The sequence below is a fragment of the Phasianus colchicus genome, chromosome 6, assembly GCF_987193195.1.
Source record: "Phasianus colchicus chromosome 6, bPhaCol1.hap1.1, whole genome shotgun sequence".
In the NCBI taxonomy this organism is placed as follows: domain Eukaryota; kingdom Metazoa; phylum Chordata; class Aves; order Galliformes; family Phasianidae; genus Phasianus; species Phasianus colchicus.
In genome coordinates, this window is record NC_143441.1 from 13,279,429 (window position 1) to 13,304,491 (window position 25,063).

At 36.2% G+C, this 25,063-nt stretch overlaps 1 protein-coding gene across 5 annotated transcripts in view; it reads left to right on the plus strand.

Annotated features, from left to right (window-relative positions):
• TOPAZ1 (testis and ovary specific TOPAZ 1) overlaps positions 1-25,063 on the plus strand; it is a 48,266-nt gene that overhangs the window by 10,156 nt on the left and 13,047 nt on the right. For 3 of the 5 annotated variants that reach the window (XM_090142502.1, XM_090142499.1, XM_090142498.1), the window contains 13 exons: positions 895-1,025; positions 2,167-2,228; positions 4,419-4,531; positions 7,040-7,125; positions 7,614-7,751; positions 12,965-13,028; positions 14,099-14,250; positions 14,501-14,593; positions 14,882-14,997; positions 16,442-16,508; positions 17,694-17,868; positions 19,357-19,457; positions 24,052-24,217. In XM_090142502.1, the coding sequence (XP_089998628.1) occupies positions 895-1,025; positions 2,167-2,228; positions 4,419-4,531; positions 7,040-7,125; positions 7,614-7,751; positions 12,965-13,028; positions 14,099-14,250; positions 14,501-14,593; positions 14,882-14,997; positions 16,442-16,508; positions 17,694-17,868; positions 19,357-19,457; positions 24,052-24,217 (1,464 nt within the window). The other 2 variants (XM_090142500.1, XM_090142501.1) reach the window with 2 other exon arrangements.

Genomic DNA, 25,063 nt, shown 5'->3' on the forward strand with positions numbered 1-25,063 from the left:
TAAAAAGACAAATTACCTGTGCAGAACAAAAAAAGATGACTGATAGTGGTTATCACTAGCAACTTACGTGTTCATTTGGAAATACATTTTACTTCATTGGTGCATTGTGTTACACAGGGATGACATGGCTGGTTCTCTGAGCGGTTTCACAGTGTAAGAATGGCAACAAATACTGCAGTTAGGATTGAACAGTCTGGATGACGTCAGTCATCTTTGTCTTTCAAGTAGAAATGTTATGTACATTGTCTTCTTGCTGATGTGTATCGATGATGATACAGACTGATGACAGCGATCCAATGAAATAGAGAATTTCTTTCTAATGAAAAGCTCTTTTATTGTGCATAAAGAGCTGCTTCAGAAAACTGTAGTCAGTTGTTCCTTTCATTTCCTGCAGCGCTTACAGAAGGTTCTGACATTTCCTGGCATTGAATACTCCTTTACAGGAATTTTGAGTTTTTCATAGCTGCCTCTATTTACTGCTGAGTTGCGTTGTGTCATTACAATTAACTTATCCCTTTCTCCAGTAAAGACTTAAGTCATCATTTGCTTAGCAAATTACTATATATATCTTGGGCTGTTCTCTAACAATAAATCTTAACTGAGTTTATTTTTAAAATACTGAATTAAATGTGATATAAATAAACCCGTTGTACTGTTCTGCGGTTACTACTGTAGAACATACAGCCCGGTTGGAATTTTAATTGCAGATTCAGTTTAATATTTATTTGACAGGGCTCATGCTGTAAGTGGAATAATTTTACATACAAATTTTGCATTTACAATGTCCTACAGATTCTTAAATGTCCTTAGTATTAACTTTTCAGAATATGTAGGAGATAAAAGTTCTGCTAGCTTATAGTATGGGAAACAAAAGATGTGTTTGTGCATTCTCAGCTTCAGATATTAAAACCCACAATTCCTCCAGTGGAAACAGCCCTATGCGAAGTTTTACTGAGGACTCTTTTGAAGACGGACAACTAACAGAACTGGATGAACTTCTAAAGAGTTTTGAATTAGATGAAAAGGTACTGAGAAATTATGCTTTGTCACTGAACAGTTTAAGAAATAGTTTAAGAAATCCGTGTATTTGGGATACTGTTTCATCAACACTTTTAGATTCCTGTAATGAAAAGAATATTATTTTCAGAGTGTTACAATTACTGTGTGCTATTGACATTTAAATTTTTGCTTGATGGAACTTAATTTTCTTAACCTGCCATTAATAACCTGTCATCAAATTTGATATGAAACAACATGTTGTCATCTCAGTTTTTACAGTAATTCTGTTTGGAAGGGACTGTTCCAATGGACACACAGACACTTCTGTGCGTAAGTGACATACCTAGTAAAAGCTGGTGTCAAATATTTCTCACCACATAGTCTTGGAAGAACGGGGTGGTGTTTGAAAGCTGGGGAGCTACGCAGCCATCCTGCATCTCAGAAGTGTTCTGTGGTTGATTACTTGGGCAAACCTTCCATGACATTAACATACTGATTTCCTGGCAATCTGCGGGAGCGTTAAGCAATTTTCATGCTCAGTGACGTTATTTGACCTTTCTACCTTCTATCACCTCCTTCTTCTAGATAAGCTGCCTAGGATTTTTTAAGAGTTGCTGAAGTTTTATGGTATTTACTTATTTGATAATGGATTAAAATTTGCATTTCGCTGCCGCTCAGACACAGGTGCTGATAGTGTCTGTCATTTTCCACTACTTCTGGAGTGGATAATGGTCTTAACTGGGTAAGTTAAACTGCAAAGTACAGATGGCTGAAGATTGGTAAGTGCACAAGTGAGGTAATCGAACAATAAAGAATTGATTTCCCTGGTAAAATCGATGTTTAAAAGAGGAATATAAATGTTTCCTTCATTAAATGGAGTTGGCACTCATAAAGTCTGGTTCACAAAGTGAACAGCACTCTTTTCTTCCCTACTCTTAGAAAGGATATAAAGGGCTGTCAAATGGTACAGGTTATTGATTAAGTTGTACTTGTTGCAGTTCTGCCAGGCCACTCTGAAGATGGGCTACTTCATAGTGTTGTGGCTTTATAAAGTGAGGATCCCAATATGTTTGTTTTTTAGTGCTGTGAGATTAGTTGTAGGTATTTTCCAAACCTCAGAGTTAACCAAACTCAAACCAAAAAGGTTTATTTTAAATATCTTTACAGTTCAATTTTGCAGATGGTGTGGCTGCTGTGGAACCAAGAGAAAAAAACGAAGCTGAAAAAAGGTACATATACTGTGTCCTCAAGGTAACATGATGTTCCCTAGTCACTCTACAAATGGAATATGATATTTTTACCAGTGCACCATCAACATTTTAATTAATGTTTAATGTTATATAAGAAAATAAAAATGAAATAATATCATTTCTGTGTGGTAATGCCAGAGTCTCACTTGTTCTGGCATCTCTCTATGAGTGTAATATGAGATGGATATATTTTCAGCCACAATAGTACTTGCTAGAATTAAATAAAAATAACATTTTCATTTTTATATCTCTTTGAACTCTACAGAATTCATGAGAGGATTTAAAGATATCATTCAAATTCAGGCTGACAAATACCTGAATGAAAAAGACACTTAAAAATATGGCATGTGGTGTTAAGCATGTGCTCAACTCTTATGTCAGCTTCAAGTGGTGCTTACACTATTTATTGTATGTATGACTTGCATATGTACAATTCAGAATCCTTCAGTTGCAACTTCCATTCAGTGTCAGCAGAAAAAAATGAAGCAGAAGATTACTTTGTAAAAAATATCAAAGTTATACTTAAATTATGGAATATGCCGGTAATCAAAAGAGAAATTGAGTCATAGACGTTTCAGAGTAATTTTCACAAGTAGTCAAAGAACTTTAGCATAGACTATTGCCTTTTTCCAGCACCACTCACGTTTCTGTGACTAAAGTCTGTCACAGTGTGCATTAAATGGAAAATGCTGCATCTATTCATTAATCAGCTAGAAGCTCCAAGCTCCTCCTTCTGTTTAAATGTTTTAGATTTCCTTTAAAGCATATATGGCTCTTTATGCTACAGAAAAAGTAGGTTATGCTGGATTGTGCAAGGGATACCACAGTAATTCATTTCTTTCCTTAACAGAGCATTAGAACTAAGATGTGCTGTCATAGTTGAAATGCAACACTCTGTACTTAGAGAAGGAACGTTTAATCCTTTATTTGGAGTAAAACTGTTTTCTCTATTTTTACTCAAAAACATTATCATTGCAAAATTTCATCTAGAAGAAAACACAGTTATTCCTCGTTAACAAACTCTGCTTCTAATGGTGACTTCAATTCAATAAGCAAACAGATTGTATAGCTATATAGTTTAGAGTTCTTGGCAAAATTATGTGTAGTTTGATGTCAAGATTAAAAAGAGCTGAGACTGTTATCCTGAAGGTGGGCTGCTGTTAAAATCCCGTTTTATCAGCTCTGAGGCTGGCATGACAGGGTTATGTTAAAAAACATTTTACGTGGTGATTCAAAATTCTGGGCTGCTAGGTGCATGCATCTTATTTTCCCTCTGGTAGGGAATAATAGTCTATATTGACTGAAATAAAGATTGCTGTTGAGGAATTTGGGTTTAGTGGATGCAGTTTATTGTCATCTGCATTAGCATTTTTCCTTCAAATTGTATTAAAAACTGCAGTTCAGGAACTGGCTAAGAGCTACTAAATAAATGGAATGTGACCCTCACAGAAAATAGCAAGTCTGTTTCTTTCTCCAAACAGCAAGTGTGATGCGATGTCATTTGTACTTATCCTAGATTATTAATAGAAGGGGGGGGAAATCTGATTAAAAAGCTTTTTTTTCCTGTGGTTTTATTTACAGATAAGAAAGAGATCACTAAGCATTTTGCTAGAAATATTTGTACCTTATTTTGGAAAACAAGACGTTTTCAAAATCTAATTATCTAGGATATATATATTTGGGAATAAAGGCAGAATAGATTTTGAGTTCTCTTGAGTACAGTCGGTTATTGGGAAAGAAAATGGTTGGCTGTTCAAATGCTCTGTGGATTATGTCTTTGTCAGATATTATATGTAACAGACTACTGAAAAGTAGGAGCTGCTTCAAAGGTGGCAGAAATCATCTCAAACTTCCTGTCAGCTAAGTGAGAAAAAAAAAAAAAAGTGATTCATGTATGCCCTTCCTACTCACAGAATTTTATGTAATTACACTCCAGAACAGAATAATCTCAGCTGATACCATAATGAGATTGGACTGAGCTGTGAGAGTAATGAAAGTAAAGTTGTTGGGACTGCCAGCCATTCAACTTTACTGTGATTTTTTTAGTGTCACTTTAATTCTTGAAGAAATTGTCATTTTTTATGCACTTAATACCTCCTTATATTTGTTTATTATATGGAAGAAGCACCTTTTTTAATTTGGCTATATTTGTTTTTTAATGCTCAACAGCGACTGTAAGTACAGAGATCTTGTGAGCTGTGAACTGCTCTCAGAATTGCCATTGCATGCCCCGAATGTGAACGACTTTGGTGAAAGTATGGTGCAGAAACCCTGGAAGAATGGTACCGTATGCTCTATTGATAAAACCTCCAAAATTTATTTTAATGTGTTACTTACCTACAAAATTGTAAGGATTTTTTTTTTCAGTTCCCAAAGTCATTTTTTATTAATTGTGCATCTGGAAGCATAAATGTAAGCTCTCATGATAGACTGATTTTTTGTTTATTGAGTTGTTGACTTGTTTCTTGTTCAGGATTTTTTAACCATTTTCTTATTTGGTAGGGTCAGATATCAGTCATTTTATCTTGTTATTTATAGTCTTCAAATACATTAATTGTACAACAGTGTCTGCATTCTGAGGATTTTGACAGGTTGTGTATAAACGACATTATTAGTAAGTAACTTATTTTTCTTTATTTATGGTCAGAGAATGTGACAACAGGTTTTCTTGATTGATTATTATCTGTCAGCACTTCTTGGCAAAGGAGTTTGCCCACCTTGCCAACGATCAAGATTTTCTTGTTTTTGTCAACTTAAATGTTTGTGAAGCATTTACTAAATTGGATCAAGGAAATGATCTAGAATTAATAAGCAGCATTTAATTTTGACCTAGTATATTTCATGACTGGGGCAGTCTACCACTGAAGTGTTTCTGCTAATAGAGAAGTCATAATTCAGTGCAGCTGTAGTCATGGTTTCCTTCTCTTTTTCTCTGCACATAAGAACTGTGATGTTTACCCTTACATAAAAGTGTAGTTTTATTTGGCACACAGGATGGAGGAAAACAGGACTTTATTTATGGACAGATATGCATTTTGTTCCTTTGCAGCACCTGTTTTGGGATATTACATTTTCAGAATTAATGGTTAATATGGATATTTATAAATGTGGATTTTTAGAATTGAGATTGGTGTTAGACATTCTTGTTTAATTTCAGATTATACTGCCAGCCTGAGCTTTTAGAGCAATTTTATTGTTGTGTGATTTACCAATATTTTTAGGAAGTGCAAGAAACATAAATACTCTAAAAAGCAACTGTGACATATGTCTGTAGACTACAGTGGTTTAAAGTTGCTTGTGGCTTTGGCTTTAAAAGTGTATAAATCTTTGAAGAGTTCTTCTAAAGCTTCCTTAGCATTGGTCAAAAAAGCTGCCAAACCAAGAGCATCTGTGCCAGGAAAGAATAAAAAAGGTTTTTTGTGGGTTTTTCTTGTTTGTTTATTTCCCCAGAACAATGAAGGCAGGATCAACTCTTTCACTTACAGGTCTGCTCCCTGTTAGTTTGATGTGGTGGGAAGAGAGAGTGTAGACTGTTCCAAGAACCTGGCCAGAAACTCCAGGCAGTGGGGACAGGCTTGTTAGTCTGATCATTAGGAAAAATTTCTTCTTGGAAAGAGTGGTATTGCATTGGAACAACCTGCCTGGGGAAGCAGAGGACTCACCATCACTGGCGGTTTTCAAGAAGTATGTAGATGTGGCAGTAAGGGACATGGTTTAGTAGGCATAATGGGGATGAACTGATGATTGGACTAGATGATCTCAGAGGTCATTTTTTCCAACCTTAATGATTCCATGATTGTGTGACAGCTAGAACTGAGGGAGTTAAAAGTTCTCAGCTGGTAGCTGTTTTGTCGATCTTCTTTCTGTGGCTAAATCTTTCCTTTCCTAAATTCCCTATCATTGTTGCACAGAATCAAGCTGCTATGACAGTACTTAACATTTTGGTAATTAATTGTTCTATTATATATGTGCTTCCCATCCTGTAGTCATCCCGTCTGTCTAGAATGATGGACAGATCGAGAGTGCAAATCTCCACTGGAACATGGCTCTTTATTGGATGTTCTTTATTTAAGCTGTAATTTTTTGGAAAGCACTGAGCATCCTGCCTTCTGTATACGCAGTTCTTTAAAGAGGCCAAATAAGCACCCTAAGAAGGAAGGCATTCAAAAGCTCATCCTTCTATTTAAATATGAAATTGAAGAATTTGAACTCGTGTCTTCCATTAATATTGCAAGATTACTCATTCTTCAGAAGAAGAAAGCTCCAACATCAGCAATAATTAAAGATCTAAAGCCAAGTTACATGGTTAAGAAACCAGTAACTTCCACTGGACTTGAGCTTCACATTGTAGCACTTAGAACATGTAGGTTATTAAAGATTTTATTTCAGTTCTGGAAAAAAAATCTTGTTAGTGATATAGCAGTGCAGGGATTACTGCTAAAGGTTTGTTTGTTTGTTTTCCTTTTGGGATTGGAACTTCTGGATATTTTGGTTCAATTTCTTTTCTCATCTCTCTTAAGTAAGAAACCTCGCACAAGTAGTGAAGTTTTTAATTTAAAAGTTTAACCTCAGGTCCTGTCTCTTGAAGTTTTTTTACTTCCTATCAGGATAATTAAGAAATCTCTTAAGTTAGATTACTGGTTTTTAGACTATATTAATCAAATTTTCATTAATCATGCCTGTGACTCGAAGCATTTCTAAATACAGAGGAAAATAAGATATATGAGAGTGGTTTCACGATGACTCATTTTATTACATGATCCATTTATTGTCCTTATCCTAATTTTTAGATGATAGATTCTCAGGAAAAAGTCATTCACTGCCTCTGCAAACTTACGGAGATTCTGAGACAGGGAAGACAGACAAAAATATAAAAGTGAGTTGCTGAATCCTTAATGAATTTTGATACTTTGGCAGTAAATTTGTTGTGAATATTGAGATTGCTCTCTATATAGTAAGAAATTATTAACCTATGTATATTTATGTTTCTAGTCCTCTAAAATGTTATAAATGAAGTCAGTGACGATGAGACATGTTCACAGTGAACCTTTGTTGAATTCTGTTTCCAGCTTAAACAAAACATGAATAATGCTCTTTGTTTTATTGTTTTTTTAGAACTGAAAAGCTGAGAAAGTTTCGTTTTTTTAGGAGAGACTGCATCATCCATTTTGCTGGGTGCTGGAAAGGATAAAGGAATTTTACCTACCTAAAATTCTTAGACAGTTATCCAGAGCCATGCAGTATTTTGTTGTTTTTATTCTTCTTGTACCTAGATATTCTGAAAATCTCCAAAAAATGGATATGCATGCTTTTAAAAAAAAAGCTGCTTTTTTTCTGCTTGTTTTAATTTTGTTTTATTTTTAGGCTTCCCATTCAGTCCAGCAAATCCTGGAGATGATTAACCTGCCCCGTAGATATTGCAGATTTTATTTTGTGACTTTGCGTGGCTGTGAAAGGTCAAGATGTTGGTTTTGGCATGTTCCTAAACGAGGGCATGAAAAGGTAAGGAGATTTAGTGAAGAAAGAAATAGATTGTAAATTGCAACTGGTTTTAATGCAAATCAGCATCTCCTGTGTTCGTTTATATTTTGAGAGAGATTAAATGTCAGAGACTGATGGGTGAAATGATGTTGAGAAGACCTTTTGAGGATGTTTTATGGTTTTTCCTTTTTTTAAATGGTATGGCTTTGAACTTGCAGATTTTTTAAGAGTACAGGCATCAACAAAAGAGCAAGAATTAGGGCATGCCAGTATAGAGAAGTAAATGGGATGATTCTGAAACATTTCCATGCAAGCATCAGAGACCTGTAAGCAAACCCAGATTTTGTATATGTTCTTAAATCAAAAGCCATCTGTGATGTATTACTTTCAGCAAACTTTGTGAAACAGGTGCATGTCTGTTTCACAAGCAGAGCAGCAGTTTTTCCACTTGCAAACAATATTACTTTTATGGTGTTGAGCAAAAGTAGATGTGTTTTCAAACCCTTTAACGATAAATTGAGTCTGTACTGCTTCCAAGAACTGTGGAAGGCAAACTAATTGTGCTGTCGTGTAATGAGATTTTGGAATTGGCTGAGACTTAGGTGGTTATATAAGTCATTCAAAAGGAAATAAAATATTAAAACAACTAAACCAAGACAGATACCTAAACTTGTCCTTAGCAGATCTCACAAGACTATTTCTTATCTAGCATCTAATTGGTGTGAGTTACAATTTTATCTTGAGCATCAGTAAGCAAGAAATTAAAGAATGCAAATGTGAAAAATAATATAATAAGCATTGAACCTGATTGAGGAAAATGCTATTCTAAAAAATCTTAAACTTACTGTATCAGAACTTCTAAAATAAGTGAGTGTAATTTGGTGTTATTTTCAATTTCAGTGTTTTTCCTTTTTATGTCTTGAGAAAAGCTGTTTTTTGTGTTTTTTTTTTCCCAATGCTTTGCAACCTCTTGGAAAAAAACTTACATGACAGCTTAAAAATGCTAGGATCATTTGAGAATAATTCATCATGGGAGGTTTTCTTTTTGTCTGAGTTGTGAAATGTCTTTGGCAGGCTATCAGTGATTTTCAGCTAATTTGTATGAATTGTTGTGGTTTGTAGTGCTTCTGTATTTATGTGTTACAGAAGTATAGTATCTGTGTTGACCTATTAAATGTGATTTTAGTTGTGGTGCAGTGCTCCTAAATTTCTGCCTACCAAACATAACCTGCCTTTCTTGATAGCCTAGAAGTATATTTTCATTTTGTTTTGCTTTGGAGGTTTTTTGAATAGGTCTGTTTAAAATGATAATTGGCTGCACACCTCATGGTGGCACCAAAGTACATGAAAGGAGGACTGGTAAAGCAGCAACAAAGAAGTCATCTTGTCAAATTTAGGGGAAATAAACCTGTTTATGATCCATTAAGCAGAACACTAGTCTACATGGTTAGTATTAAGTTTCCAGCAGTGATTGTTACCAGAATTTTTGAAGAAAGCTGTCTTTCCCCACAGTGGAAGCTCCTTCATTTTCATTAAGTAAAGTGTTGATGACTTCAAGCCTAACTTGATAGGATCTAGTACTCTTTACAGTTGTAATTGACAACAAACAGCGGTTTAATTCTTGAAAACATCCTTTGTTTTGAAAATCAGCATAGTCCTGAGCTCAAACAGTTCTGCAAATTACAGGTTTTATTTATTTAAATAAAGTTGCCTTCCATTTCACATAGTTAAATTTCTTTTGCATTAGACAAAGTAAACAAGACTATCAAGACTTCTTTAAATACTCCCCAGAGGTAAGGTGATGGCTTTAACTAGATTTAGGCATCCACTGGCCTTCCAAGAATAGCTGCCTTTTGAGTTTTTAGTTTTATATTATCTTCTGTCTATTCAGCAGCTATAGGAGATAAGACTGAAAAATCCTGATCATTTTGTACTGGAAAGGCCATACAAAACTAACTAATTTATTGTTTCAGATGTCTCATAAATCCAAGTGCCATTGGAGCATTGTTTGATATAGAATAACATTATTCTGTTCTATTCTGTTGAGATTTTCAGCTGTTTGTCAGCATCAGTGTCTTTCCAGCTCTTAAGGGCTTCAGTAGTTGTAGGCATTTTCAGAAAGTTAAGTGAGGTTGCTGTCTTTAAAAAAAAAAAAAAAAAAAAAAGTTTTGTATTTATGCAAAGGCATCTCATTGCAATTTAAAATATTAAACATATTAATATTAACAATGAATGTTTTTGACATTGAAATTAAAATGGCAAAAATAGTGATTGTTAGTGCTGATTTTGCTTGTTGTAAGCAGCAGTATTGTCATCCAGTTAAGGCTGTGTTTTGTGTTGTTTTTTTTTTTTAATGCAGGAATCCAAAACCAATTGATTAAAACAATGAGTTACAAATACAGGGAAATATCTCCTCTTCTTGTATCAGACATCTGCTGTTTTGCAGTGTGGGTGTATCCTTTATTAGCACTTACTGGAGGAAAAAAGCTTTAGTATTTGGAGGTAAAAGGTGCCCAGCATCCTTTTTTTTTTTTTTAATTCATTTCCTTGAAGATGCTGGAACTTCTCATGTTTTATTCCCTTTGGTTGCATGAAAGAGGTTAAACTTTTGCCTGCAAGTACAGTAGACACATACCACATCCCAGTGTGATTCTTTTGACAGTTGAGACCTTTACTATAGATCCTCTAGACCCCCTGGATTGGCTGATATAAAATATAAAATATCTTTTTTGAGAGTCTGACAGACCAGTGAGTTTATCTTCATGTACATTAAGAGGCCTCAAATTAAGCTGGGGAGTGGTTGCTGCTTTCTGGGTCTCAAGCTGCTGGGCACAATTAGAGCCTTTCACTGAGGCTTGTGCAGGAGGAAGATGGTGTTCTTGCCCATAGGGGCATAATGGCTGAGAATTTGTGTCACTAAGACACAGAGGGCAACACACTGCACAGTATTTAGAGTCTGATGCTGCACAAAAAAAGACAGAGTGAATCTTCTCTGAGAGCATGCACACATGAGATTGAACCCCCAACTATACCTGCGAGGAAGTGCACCCAGAGTCTGTGCATATCTGTGGGAGACTGTGGGAAGCAGCAACTGCCATGATAACGAAGGGTGGAAGCTTGTGTCTTTTATTAGCATGAGAACAGCCCTTGCTCCACTTGCAGATTTGCAGCAACATATTGTAGATTACAGTGTCTAGATAGCTAATGAGGAGCAGGGAACTTTGTCCCAGTAAAGCATTACAGCTGGCCGATGCTTTTTAATCTGGCTTCTTAAATAAAGGAGACTTATTTGGTGCTGATCAATTATTACCATCTGTAACCAACTTCAAATAATTTTTAGTTAATTTGGACTGTGCATTTCAGAGATGGTAGTACCCTGTAAGAAATGAATCTCTTAAAAAGAGCAATGCTGCAGCATGGGATTTTCCCTCTTACTAAACATGTGCACACTGGGAGATGCTGAAAGATGTCATGGATTTTTGTGCTCATTCTTGTAATTTAAGCATCTCCTTGTGACTGCAGTAAAACTGTTTTGCTGGGCAGTCAGTTGCTTATAAAAGATGCACAACCATTTTATTAGGTTTTGTATTAAATTGTCATGTTAAATGATTTCTGGATCAAGTGGTAGATGACAGAATAGTGTGATCTACGTTACTTTTTGAAAACGAAAATCATCTCTTTCTTGTTTCATGAATATTCATTTTAAATTTATTATGATTAACTCAAAATTCAGAGATTCCCACATTTTATGTGGTCTGTATATTCAGTAATACCTGTAAGTTAAAACCATCAGCTGAAGCCTTCTAGAATCTCTAAATGAAGCACACAGTCTGTTTCCTTTACACGTGTAGTGTGTCGCATCCCATGATTAAATCATACTACAACTGGATTTTCCAAGCAATTTCACTAATAATAGGAACATTCAGAGCTGCAGATGCAATCTTGGCTTTTTTTGGGTGTCAGTCCAAAGAAGGAGGAGAATAAGAGATACCTGAAGAAAGGAAATTGATTTCCATACTGTAAGCATGTGCTCAAGTTTGTTTTGGAAATGCCCTTGGCCACTTGGGATTGTAGATTTGGATTAAATGGGTTAACCCATTGCAGAGTGACAGTGCATATTAATGATCAAAGGTTCCATGCAGTTTTCCATAAGGGATCTCTTAGACCAGTTCAACAACATTGTGATTGTTTTTCACAATGAAAGTAATATTATAATCAACGTTTTTAATGTACAGCTTTTGTGTAACTTGACTCGGTGATCTGAAAAGGTTGATGGTTATTTAAAATAAGAAAGGTGTCTTGGCCAGAAGCCAGTACCTCGTGCTTTTGTGATAATTCATTCACTGTAACAAACTCAATGAGTGGGTCCTGCCTCATCTTGAAGTGACCTTTAAATATATGCGCAGCTCAATTCTATAATAACATGTTTACAAATCTGGAAGAGAGAAACGTCTCTTGATTTTCCATTATTTCACAAAGTAGTATTAAATATAAGACCAATTTTAAGTTGTTTGGCAGAAAGATTGTGGATGTTCCTCAAGTGACAAGGGGTATCTGAAGGGGTGTTGCTGTGTTTTGTTTTGTTTTCTGATTCAGAACTCTGAGGGTTTAATCTCAGTAGTCTTTCCTCTTTAATCTGCAGCAAAATGTGAAAGTATCCCAAACCTGAGATTAATGTATTTTTGAAGCAGCTTATGATGTTAAGATGTGAATGTTCCGGTACAAAATAAAACATGAGTGTAGAATTTCTAAAATAAGTAGGTCCAGGGTGAAATGATAACTTTATTTCCAGCTTATTTCTTTGTGTCGTTATGGGTGACTCTTTGTGGTCAGTACATTTGTAGAATTTTTGTTTCTCATATTTCCACTTCCATTTCATTGCTTCCCTTCTGTTTGTTGAGCGTGCCACATTTTACTAATTGCAAATAAAGTGTATTTTCAATTTTTTTTTTCTTTGCTGAATGTATACCCACACGTGTGCAGTTGTGGTCCCAGCAGCTCCTTTCCCAAACATTTTGTCTATGTTATTTTTCTATTTGACTTGCTTTCCCTTGACAGTGCATTTGCCTTCAGACCCAATTACCTTCTTGCAGCTTTTATCAGTATTTGTAGGTTAAACAGTTAAAAGCAGTGTAAAGCTTTCTTCCTTATACAACTCGTGTTTGCGGGTACTTCTTTAGTTTGGCATAAACTGAGGTCATATTTAATGTTGTTTTTTTTAAATCTTTTTCTAGATTTGCATGGCAATACTTAAGACATACATTAGTATCAATGAATCAGGCCTTCTGAAACGTGCAGGTACAGTAGCAGCTATGTGCAGGTAGCTTTTTATGTGTGTCTGATACGTAGCTTATTTAAAGCAAGTAAAATAGAGATACTTGGGAGAAAAACAGATAGCATTTTAAAAGTGAATAAAATTGTCATTTTAGAGGATCCTATTTGTTTTCATGTTCTGTTTTCACATTAAGGATGGGTATTTGGGTACTCAGTTATCTGATGATATTGTTACAAATCTGTCTTACCCAGGAAATGAACTTCGTCTGTATGGAAGTAGGCTTGAGAATAGATATGAGTAATTGGGGCAAGGTTTAATAACCAGGATTTTGTTAAGGCACTTCTCAGCAACATCTTGACTGAACATTACAAATCCAGAAACTTCAGAATTAAGCTATTTTAAGTGAAGTGCTGTTACAGCATCCAAACAACTTCAGTCTAGTCCTTTCGCACTACAGTATGTCCAAAAACTCCAGTTTTCACATTTTAGAGAGCAGAGTTGATTCAGATCAGTGTAAACCTTTGAGTTCAGTCAGAAAGGACTTGATTTTAGCCTGAGTGGTCATTCTATTTGTACCTAAGTTTTTGAAAGCATAGAGGGGGTGTAGTACATATGATGTGAACATGTGATCCTTCTGTGTCCCGTGTTCCTTTGATGAAATAGTGCTGTAATGCAGATAACACTTGAGTTCGCAGGGACTACAGCACACGTCTGTTACAACTAGCTATGGAACAGCTGGTAAGGCCATCTACCATGGCATCGCTGCACTTTACTTCCTAGAGCGTCTGGAAAAGCCTCACTACCTTGGTGTGCTGCCACATTTAGCCTCGTTCTGCTGCTGGTCTAAGTCAGCTAAGCTTTTTTGAATCCTTACAGGAGTTAGGGAGTTCAGCTCAGTGATGTGAGGTATTTCAGTTTGTGTTTAGTGATGTTAACGTGGTACATTCCTTGTACCTGTATATTTCTCCATAACCCCATGCTGCAGTATCCTGGATGATTAAGAGTTGTTACACTGCATTGAAAGATATAGGAAATAATTTGCTTAAGTGACATTAGTTGTCCCAAAGTAAAACAATTTTAATTGCTTTTTCAGTCCAAATATTTGTCAGGTATTACAGAGAAGTTGACCGTGGTGAGAATTTTGATTTTCAAGTGCTGAATGATCTTCTCATTTGTTTGCTCAAGAAATGTTTGTTGCAAGAATTATTCCAGATGCTGAATGTAACTGCACAGATTAATACACTAGTAAGTGGCCTTGAAATACTTTGGAAATCTTTCACCCACATTTTCTCCATTTGGGGGTTGATTGGTGTTTTTTCTTTTTTTTCTTTTTTAAGGAATGCTACAGTACTTCTTCTAATATGTTCATTTAGTACTCAGTTCTTGGAAAAAAAAAGAATCAGAAGTTTCTGTTTGAATAATTGCTGCCTTTCTAGTTGAACAAGATATAAAATCATAAAACTAATGGAGCTTTTTTTTTTTTTTTTTTAATTAGCCAGCTTTAGAAGTTCTTCTGAGAGTTTTTGAATGTGTGGCTTCTTTGAATATAAGAGATGCTGTGCCTACACTGATCAGTACCTTTTGTAAGGTATGAGCTTGATTGTGCTGCTATTTGTAGGAATTTTGGAAATACTTTGCCTGTTTTAAAATACAAAGATATTTCTTAAATATTCTTTTGATAATATTGTTAAAAAGGAAGATTGTGGCTAGCTGAATTTTAGTATGGGTTTCCATTTATCCCTTAGTTTTTGACTGAGATTCACAGCAACACATTCTTCCTACTCATACTGGCCTGCCTGTGGAGTCAATTAACATGATGAACACGATGACTTTCTTTTTTTGTTTGCTTACTTTTCTTCTCCATTTGATATTACAGCTCGTTGATGCTGGGATGTTTCTTGAGTATGAACATTTTAACTACATAATTAAACTCCTTCACCAATTGCAAGTTTCGAGCCAGGAAATAGATACTGTTTTGAACATAAAATCCAGGTACGTCTTTAAGGAACTATTTTGTAATTATATCTGTTTAGTTCTGTCTTCAAGCTTGATTTTATAAATCTACGCAAAAGCTTTAAAGGTGATGAGAAAATGCAAATTTAGTGTTTTAGAGGAATATACTGCCATATTATGCCTACTTGTATTTTAAAATGCTGTCAATCTACTGTGTTTCAGAGGTCAAGGATTGATATTCAAAACTTGGACTGTGGCTGCAGTTATGATTAGTTTTTTCAGTATTGGTTGTTACAGTGCATTCTGGTGGGATGGTCTTCTTAGCTATGGAACAAGTTTGTCCCACAGTAGTTGAATTAGAAATGTAATTGTTTAATATATATTTTAGCCAGCATAAATGAACGATACTTCTTCAGTTAAAAAAAAAAATGTAGACAGTGAAAGCATTATTTATCATATGAAGTTGTTTTCTAGTTTACTGTGAGTCTGCAAAGATGTTTGTACCAAGATGAATGTGGAGGAGGGTGTTTTTTTTCCAGTGCTGCTGGATTGTGCTGAGCAGAATGTGTAATTTCAAAACTATTGATGTCTCCCTATTACTTGCCCCAATATATTTTTCATCATCTGCATCATATACACATGCACAAGTTGAAAAATTGACTTTGTTGTTCATAAAACAGGCTTTGATTCTTGGAGGAACAAACACATAGCATTTTCTGTAATAGCCTGACACTGTTTCAGGGGAGAACACCCTAGAAATTGTTTGCTGCTTTTCATACCTCCCATAGAATACCTTCCAACCAATGGATCCCAGTGTTTTACCTATGTGTTTTTATCTATTTTAATTATGTCTGTGTTTTATCAGTTTACCACTGCTGGAGGTAATTTCCCTTTTCAGATTAGGGTTCTCATTTGTAGAGGAATTACCCTTTCCAAGTAACCTCAGTATGTGTCTGTTTTCTGTACAAATCTGAGAAACAGTTTGTGTCTGTGAAAACTGAGCAGCCTTGTTGCTTAGCTGTATGTCTTAGCTTATTCACATGTAGGAGATTTATCTCTTGTTCCAGCAGCAGCAGCATCAGAAGAAACCAATCCTAGGTATTTGAAGTTAAATTGCACTTTAGTTTGTGTAATGAGCTATATTTTTTAACCTTTGTTTCACAAACATGTATAATACAGTCTGTGTTTACTTAATGTATTTCAAGTCTTATTCCTGCCTTTTCAGTTGCATTTATACTGAGATGAGGGAGTATTATCTGTGAAAATATCTCACTCCATTTATTTGTATATTCATGTACTATCTTGTTTTGATATGATTGTAAATGTCTGTTTTCAGTGTTCAGTCTGTGTGTTATTTGTAGTAAATCAAATAAAAGATTACATCATTTTTAGTCCAAATATAATAAATGGTTGATCATTTCCTTGTAGTTTAGTTCAGTAAGATGTGTTAAAATTAAGTATTAACGTTTTTTTCTTGTTGAAGATTTCAGGAGATGCATTTTAAAAGCAACTGGCTTTTTGACTTTAATTTGGTAATGGCAGAATTTCAGGTACAGTGTGTGCATGTTTCAGGCTTTTTGGAATGTTGAAGCCATGAATTCTATGGAAAATAGCTGTTTTTATGTCTTTTTAATCTATTGATAATATTTTCTTATGTAAGCCTATTTTGGGGAAATATTAACATGCAGGGAAAAGCTGCCTTTGACTTTTCTGTGATGTCATTTTTTATTTTAATTTGCATACTTGTAGCTTTTATCTTACACCTAATTTTAAGCAACTGTTTGTTGTGCTTGTAATTGGTAGTGATTTATTCTTTCTCACCAAAAATTGTTTAATACTTTATTCAGTGGTTAGAGTTCATACCTTGTATAAAAAGGCAAATTATAAAAGGATGTAGTTGGTAACACTGGGTAGGTTATTTTGAAGAATATAAAAATGCTGGACAGTAACTTAATCTGAAAAATGCAAAGACAGATTACTTCTTATGCACAGTTGTAACGTAGTTTACATATTATTGCACAGATCCTGAAGCCAAAGTTTAAGGAGAAGATCAGGACTGGTTGCAGCTTTGTCCACTCAGTTCCCAAAAGTCTCTATAATTCCTTGTTGACGTGTGTGTGTAACGGATCTCAGCTCAGTTGGCTTACCTGCAGATGTTGCACCACAGCACTCTGCAGTTATCTGTACCCTGAACCACTTGTTTTAAATTTAACTCTTCTGTATATGCCACTAGATTATAGCACATTAATATAACCTGAGTCCTAAATCTCTCAGAAAAGTTATACCTGAGTAATCAGTGTCTCATGAGGACCACACATTATTTTTAGTCCATATTGCTAGGAAGATTCAAGTTAACTTACTCCTTGATGAAGTTGGGTTGGTGATGCTAATAAAATTGTAATGATTTGAGAAAATATGTAATGAAAATCTGAATTTTCAGAGAGAAAAAGATAAATTACTGAAGTTGAATCATAGCATCATTAGAAACGTCTATATTTCATTACAAACTCTTCACATGAACTGATACAGACTCTCTGATCTATTTCTTTTTGAAAAGGGTAGTTAAGGGAAATGTCATCAGAATGCATTCAGTAGTTTCATAGGACACGGGCTATATATTAACCTTGCTGTTTTCTGCTTAATTATATCTTAGTTATCTCTTGAATTCCTTTATATTTTCTGTTTGGTATTCTGGAAACAAATTTGCTTATATTTGTCACTCACCTTCTTCACAGCATTGCAAGGAAAAGAATGATTGGGCCAAGCTGGGAGCTTTGTACGTTAATGCAAGAACTGCATGTGAAAATTCTGATGATCTTCAGAAACTGTCTTTATGTATTACTGAAATACTAACAAAAGATTCTGAGAAAGACAGACCAGGAGTTCCTTTTTGTGATTTTGCTGATGCAGGTAAAACTAAGTTGAAGTAAACACTTAATTGCTTATCCTATTCTTGGTAGAATTTTTAAGAGGTAAAAGCCAAAACATATACTGACCGTTTCCTTCATATTAGTTAATTTGATTGTATACAATATTCAGAATTTCTTCAGGCACAAATACAAGCAGGTGAAATGATCAATAGAAACCATTTTCTAGTAAAGTCCACGGTGCTTTACTAGAACACCCCTTCTGAAGAACACACATTTGAGCTTTCTCCTGTTAAGGAGAGAAAGCAGTATTGACGGTCTTTAAGAGATAACGTCATGTTCTCAGAACAGTGGCAAGAAAGTATATTTCAGTATTGTCCTCTGAAGTGCAGCACTCTTACTAGCATAAATTAACTTCATATACTTGTATGTATAAAAATGCATTGACTGGGGTTACATCAGTTATGTATCTTTTGTTATGGTTTGGTTCTAGCATTTTGGATTTTCAGAATTATTTGTTACCCTGAGCAACTAAGAATTTACACAAGGGCTTGGTCAACAATACACCTTCTAGTTTTTTTAATACACAGCATGTATTCTGTCCCCCTTTCCTCCATATGCCTCTTCATTTACTTATCTGCATCCTTCCTCCCAGTAAAGTTGTAGGAGACTAAGGCTCAGTGTTGTGTCAGAGGGATATTAAGCCTTTGTGTAAAAGATGACTTAGACCTTTTTCAACCTGCATTAACTAGTAAGACCCGATGACTTATTTCAGTTAAGTGACACAACCTTTCTGATCACAGACTTTCATGCTGCAAAACAGCTATCACAACTTCTGGTTGTAAAACATATGGAAGGCTTTGATGGGACTTGAAACTTGGTCTTAGTTATTTAGAGCAGTGGTCTCCACACTGTTAGGCAATCCATCAGTAAAAAAAAATTTTAACACTTGCCCCCAACATACTATATGTGTATTTATTTATTTGTAAATTATGTACATGTATCACTGCACTAATATATTATGTATATTCTAAAACATGCACAAAAATGTAAATTAAAAAGAAGATAGAGATAATTTTATTTAACTTAACATTGGTACAAAAAAAAAATTTCTTTCCATACCTGAATGGATTGCGTGTGCACCACCCCCACACTGGAGACCACTGTTCTGCAGTACCAGCAGTGCTTCCAAAGTGGTTAAATAAGATGGTTTGGAAAACCCTGCAATCACACAGTTCTGTAATTGCCATCATTCAGATGTGTCAGAAAATGTAAGCTTACTTTAAAAATGATGATGTTCATAAGCTGTGCCATTGCATGCCCAGGCATCTTATGGATAAACTAGAGTACTGTCAAAGAGTGTCTGGATAAACTGTTGTTTTTTACTCTAATTTTGGTTGTCAGATTTTAAAAAAATTATTATATTTAATGCCTAATATTTCAGAAAATGTCTGCAAGTGCTGTGATCTGTAAGTTCTTTAAAGTTCCTTTACTGGTAGAAACAAAAATAACGTGTATTTTTTCTTTCTAGTAATAAAAAATTCCCAATGTAATGAAGCAGACAGAATTTTCATTGGAAGAGCTGGGATAAGTGTAATGAATTCTTATCGCAGAGTGCTGCAGTGGATAAAGGTACACTGGACTATAGTAACCTGACTTGAAGAAAAAGAATGAGTCATTTATTTATTAGATATTAAACTGTTTCTCTAGTTTAATGTGGCTGGGACGTGCCACTTGCCTTCTCATGGTCTACATCCTTCTTAGTTGCCTATCTGGATCAAAGTATTTTTGTATTTCAGAGTATTTCAAAGAAGACACTGTCTTCTGAACTTCGCATGTGTTGGGATTTTTTTCTTGTTTGCTTTGTTAATAGAGTGGAAGGAGTTGCTTGTGAGAATGAATATGCTTTTGATTTATTTTTCATGTAATACATAATTATGACTTTTCTACAGCAAAGAACACACAGTTTGTAGAAATTGTTTTCCTTTTAGTGATAGACATACAAGGTATGCCGTTCAGTTCAAGACGAAAAACACATAAATGAACATACTTCTGTCTGGGTAGAGTTCATTATAACCTTGTCTTGCAACCTAGAAACTTGATTGTTCAGGTTCAGCTTTACCTTTTCTGCACCAGGGGTGAGTCTGGACCAATAGTGCTGTTCTGCAGAAATGTTACTTTCTTCCGTCTGGCAATACTGTTCTATTCTGAGACCATCCAACTCAAGAAATTTTTCCTGCCCTGATTCTTCTGAACCTGACTTCAGGTGGAATGGATAAGATAAGATCAAGAAGACAGAAGAGAGTCATAGCAGGGCTGTTACTGACTGCACTTAGTGAAATGCTCATTACCCAGAATGTTACTAGAAGTGCTTTTCTTCTCTTGACTCTGTGTCCTTATCAGTAGATAAGGAATTGGTTGGAACTGTGTTCCCCAGGGGTCTCTCTTGGGCCCAGTGCTCTTCAGCATCTTTATCAGTGATGTAGATGATGGAATTGAGTGCACCCTCAGCAGGTTTGCTGATGACACCAAGCTGAGTGGTGCAGTTAATGCAGCAGAAGGAGGGGATGCCATCCAGAGGGACCTTGATAAACTCAAAAGGTGGGCCCTTGTGAACTAGTGAGATTCAACGAAGCAAAGTGTGAAGCTTTGCACTTGGGTCAAGGTAATCCCAGGTATATATACAAACTGGGAAAGGAAATCTGTGAGAGTAGCCCTGCTGAGAAGGGCTTAGGGGTCCTGGTGGATAAAAACTGAACACAAGCCATGTGCTCTTGCAGCATGGAAGGCCAACAGTATCTTGGGCTCCATCAGAAGAGAGGTGGCCAGCAGGGCAAGGGAGGTGATTGTCCCCCTTTGTTCTGCCCTCGTGAGGCCCATCTGGAGTACTGCATCCAAGTTTGGGGCCCTCAACACAGGAAGGATGTCAAGCTTTTGGAGAGGGCCCAAAGGAGGGCCATGAAGATGATCACAGGGCTGAAACACCTCCCCTATGAAGATAGGCTGAAGGAACTGGGCTCGTTCAGCCTTGGGAAGAGAAAACTGCAAGGAGATATCATTGCGGCCTTCCAGTATTTAACAGGAGTTTATAAACATGAGGCAAATAAATGTTTTACATGGGTAGATAGTGGTAGGACTAAGGAGAATGATTTTAAACTTAAGGAAGGGAGATTTAGATTAGATATCGGGGAAGTTTTCTACTGAGAGATTGGTGAGGTGATGGAGCAGATTGCCCAGAGAGGTTGTGGATGCCGTGTCTCTGGAGGTGTTTAAAGTCAGGTTGGATGGGGCCCTGGACAATCTGATCTAGTACTTAGAACTTTCGATTGTGTCTAACCCTAGCCATTCTGTGATTCTCATTTCATACTTCTAACCAGGTTTGGATTTGTGAATCTTGCAGAATGTTGGACCTCACCCTTTACAATCCTTTCCTGCTATCAGATACCAAAAATTGCCAGCATTAAGAGACTGGACTTTTCACTGAATGTTTTATACTCCAGGCCTCATCCAGTATTGATCACGAGGCCTGTAACTATCGGTTACTGGGACCAGTCTTGTTCAGTGTCTTCATCAATTACCTGAATGAAGGGATAGAGTCCACCCTCAGCAAGTTTGCGGATCATGTCAAGCTGGGTGGAGATACTGATATGCCAGAAGGCTGTGCTGCCGGTCAGCAAAACCTGGACAGTGTATTAAGTTGGAGAGAGAGTAACCTGATGATGTTCAGCAAAAGTAATTGTAGGGTCTTGCTCCTGAAGAGGAATAACTGCATGCGTTAGTCCAGGTTCAGGGCTCCGGAAAAGGGGCTCTTCAGAAAAACACTTGAGGGTCCTGGTAGACAACAGGTTGGCCAGGATCTGGCAGCGTGCACTTGTGGCCAGGAAGGGCAGTAGTGGTATCCTGGTCCTGCTGGAATGTGGCCGGTAGATTGAAGGAGGTTATCCTCCCCATCTCTGCCCTGGTGGGGGCCACGTCTGGATTACTCTGTGCAGTTCTGGGCTCTTCAGTTCAAAAAAGATGGAACTTGAGAGAGTCCCGTGGAGGCCATGAAAACAATTAGGGGCCTAGAACATCTCCTGTACAAGGAAAGGCTGAGAGACTTGGGACTATTCAGCTTACAGAAAACAAGACTGAGAAGAGATCTCATAACTGTTCATCTGGAATTCAGAAGTCAAATGAATGGGTCCAGGCTCTTTGCAGTGGTGTGCAGTGAAAGGATGAGGGGCAGTGGGCAAAAACTGCAGCGCAGGTTGGGGTTGGCCTCTTCTCCTGTGTAACTGGTGATAATGCTGGTGGGAATGGCCTCAAGTTGCACCAGGAGAGATTCAGGTTGGATATTAGGAAACATTTTTTCTCAGAGTGATCAGGCACTGGAGTGGGCTGTCCAGAGATGTGTTTGACTCACTGTCCCTGGAGGTGTTCAAGAAACATTTAGATGTTGTACTAAGAGATATGGTTTAGTGGGGGAATATTGGTGGTAGGTGGACAGTTGCACTGGATGATCTTACTGATCTTTTCCAACCTTGGTGTTTCTATGACCTTGTCAGATTGGATGGGGCCCTGGGCCCTGCTCTAGCATTAGGTGGGAAGGTTGGTGGCCCTGCATGTGGCAGGGGGGTTGGAGATTCATGATCCTTGAGGTCCCTTCCAACCCTAGCAATTCTGTGATTCTGTGTGATTCTGTGATCTTCTGTTATGTGAAATCCAGGCAGTGCTGCCTGTTCATAGGGCCACTCCAAGTCCCATGTGATACCTGGTACAGGTGCTTAGTTTAGACACAGTACACCCATCTGATGAGTCAGAAACTTTGCAGCATCAGCTTGTTGAGCAGAATGGCTTCTAGCAAGTCCTGATTGTACTGCAGCACTCTTGTTGCACCCATCACAAAAGAGTGACAAAGTACAACATTACAGTGTTTTAACTGTAAAGCAAGGAAAGTGTCTGTGCACTACCAGTTTTATAGCACTGTGCTAGAATTTTTAAAGCTTTTGTTCCATAGTACTGATGTTTGAAATAACTGGGAGATTCCTGGCAACAGAGGAGGTGATCTAAATTCTAGACATTGAGGTGTGATCAGCATAAACGTTCCCATCTAAGATCTCGATTTATCTTGTTTTCTGTCTGCTGAAAAGCAGACAGTTCTTATATTAGTTTTTAATTTTTAATGTCTGGAGTAAAAGATCACTTCTTTGAGAATGTTGTGTTTGTTGTCAAATCGGTTTCTCAACAGATTACTTTCCAAGATTCTCAAGTAGGCTTGCTGACAACCTGTGCTGACCATATTGGAGTGTGAATGAGTTTGCACTCTGAATGATTTCTGTCAGTACTGACAACTCCCAAATTGATCTCTGCTTCAGGGATAAACTAAAACTGTTATTACTGTTTATTTTCAACCAGCTTCCCTCCATTGTATCTATCTATGTATCATAATCCTGTTATTATGGACTATCTACTTGATCTTATATCTTGCTTCTTCAAAAAGCAATCCAGAAAATGAGATAGGATGAAGTATTTGAACTATCTGCTGTGGCCAAAGTAGTTTTGGGCTTAGGATATACTCTGTGCCTTTTCATAAATATTTCAGACATCCTAAAGCTCTAGAAGTGCTTTTCAGACCATTGTCCCTTTGTGAATATCGGACGCCTTTATCTCATATTTTTGATGCATGGTGGCTCTCAAGGGTAAAGTTTTATGCTTGGTTCTGAGGAGAATGTTCTTATTAAAAGTTGATGAAAGTTAATAAAACAGATGAAATTTGAAAATATGTGCAGATTTGAAATATAAGATCTTCCTTGAAGATCTGTCTCCAAGCAACAAGACTACCATTTGGATACGCAGGGCTGACTAGAATGAGAATATTAAAGATGTTAATATATGAAAATAAGCAAATACAAATAAATTACAAAATTTAATAAAATACTGTCTAGGAATTATACTGTAGAAATGATATTATGGGTAATAGCGTGGAGGGAGCTATTAAACAATGGATGTTGGGTTTTTTGTCTACAGAGTCAAAATGTCCACTACTATTCATTAGAATTTTTATTCATTAGAATGATTACTGTGCAATTCTTTTCTTTTTCACCCTTAGTTTGGATAATGTTACTAAACTGATGTGTACAAATCTGTCACCAAATGAAATCTGTATTTTGTGTAAGTAGTCTGTGTTCATGACTGTCACTGCTTTCTCAGACCTTTCCCCTTTCTCTTCTCACCCTTATGCTAGGGAAGGAAGGTTCTGGATAAATTGCAAGAACTACGGATACATTTTACAGTTCTGAAAGGAATTACTGGGGCAGAGAGGTTAGCATCAAGATGTCAAATTGTTAATAATGCTGCAGAAATTTTTCTTGAAACAGAAAGTTTAGATGGAGCAATGTGGGTGTTGAGAGGTAAGCTTGTCTTAAAAGAACAAGATTTTTACATTTAAATTTGAACAATCCCATTTTTTAAAGATTTAAAGTAAAACTTACAAGTTGATCTTTGTTATTAAGTAAATGTTTTAATACCGGTGCAGCAAAAATAAAATGTGATCCATCTTTTTATTTAGCATTCTGCTTGATATGTGGAAGAAATATTATAAGTAATGCAACTTTTTTCAGATAAGTTTTCATAGTATTCTAATGTCTATGCTATTCTATTTTATAACATAGTGAAGGGGGTAGAGAAGAGAATGCTAGTTGGAAGGTGGCCTGCCCCATGTAAATTTCCCTTGAGCAAGGTGAAATTCAGTGCAAAAGAAAGTACAGGCTTGGAGGATTGCAGTGTTTATTCCCCCCTCACAGTACATTCATGTTGCAAATACAGCTTTTATTAAATATTAAATTTTTATTCAATAAAAAAAGAAGTTACAGGCTTTCTGCAATTCAGCCCCGCTGCAAGAAAAACCTCAGAAGTACATACAGAGTAGAAGGTGTTGCATAAAAACGTCCATCACCTAAATTTGCTATCCAAGTTTATGTAAATAAATACATACACATTTATATACACACATATATATTTATATACACTGCTTACAGTTCATTCCACTACTATACTATTGAATGAAAGGGGTGACTTCTAACACTCTAAAAATACATTTGAAAAGTACTGGTTCTAAGGAACAAATTGCTAATAATTCAAACTACATTGAATGTGAAGTTAGGAGATTTGTTGTCTGCTACAGTTTATAGTGTACTTTTAACAGCCAAATGTCAGAAGTTTAGCAGTTTTAAATCATAGAAATAATACTGTGCTGT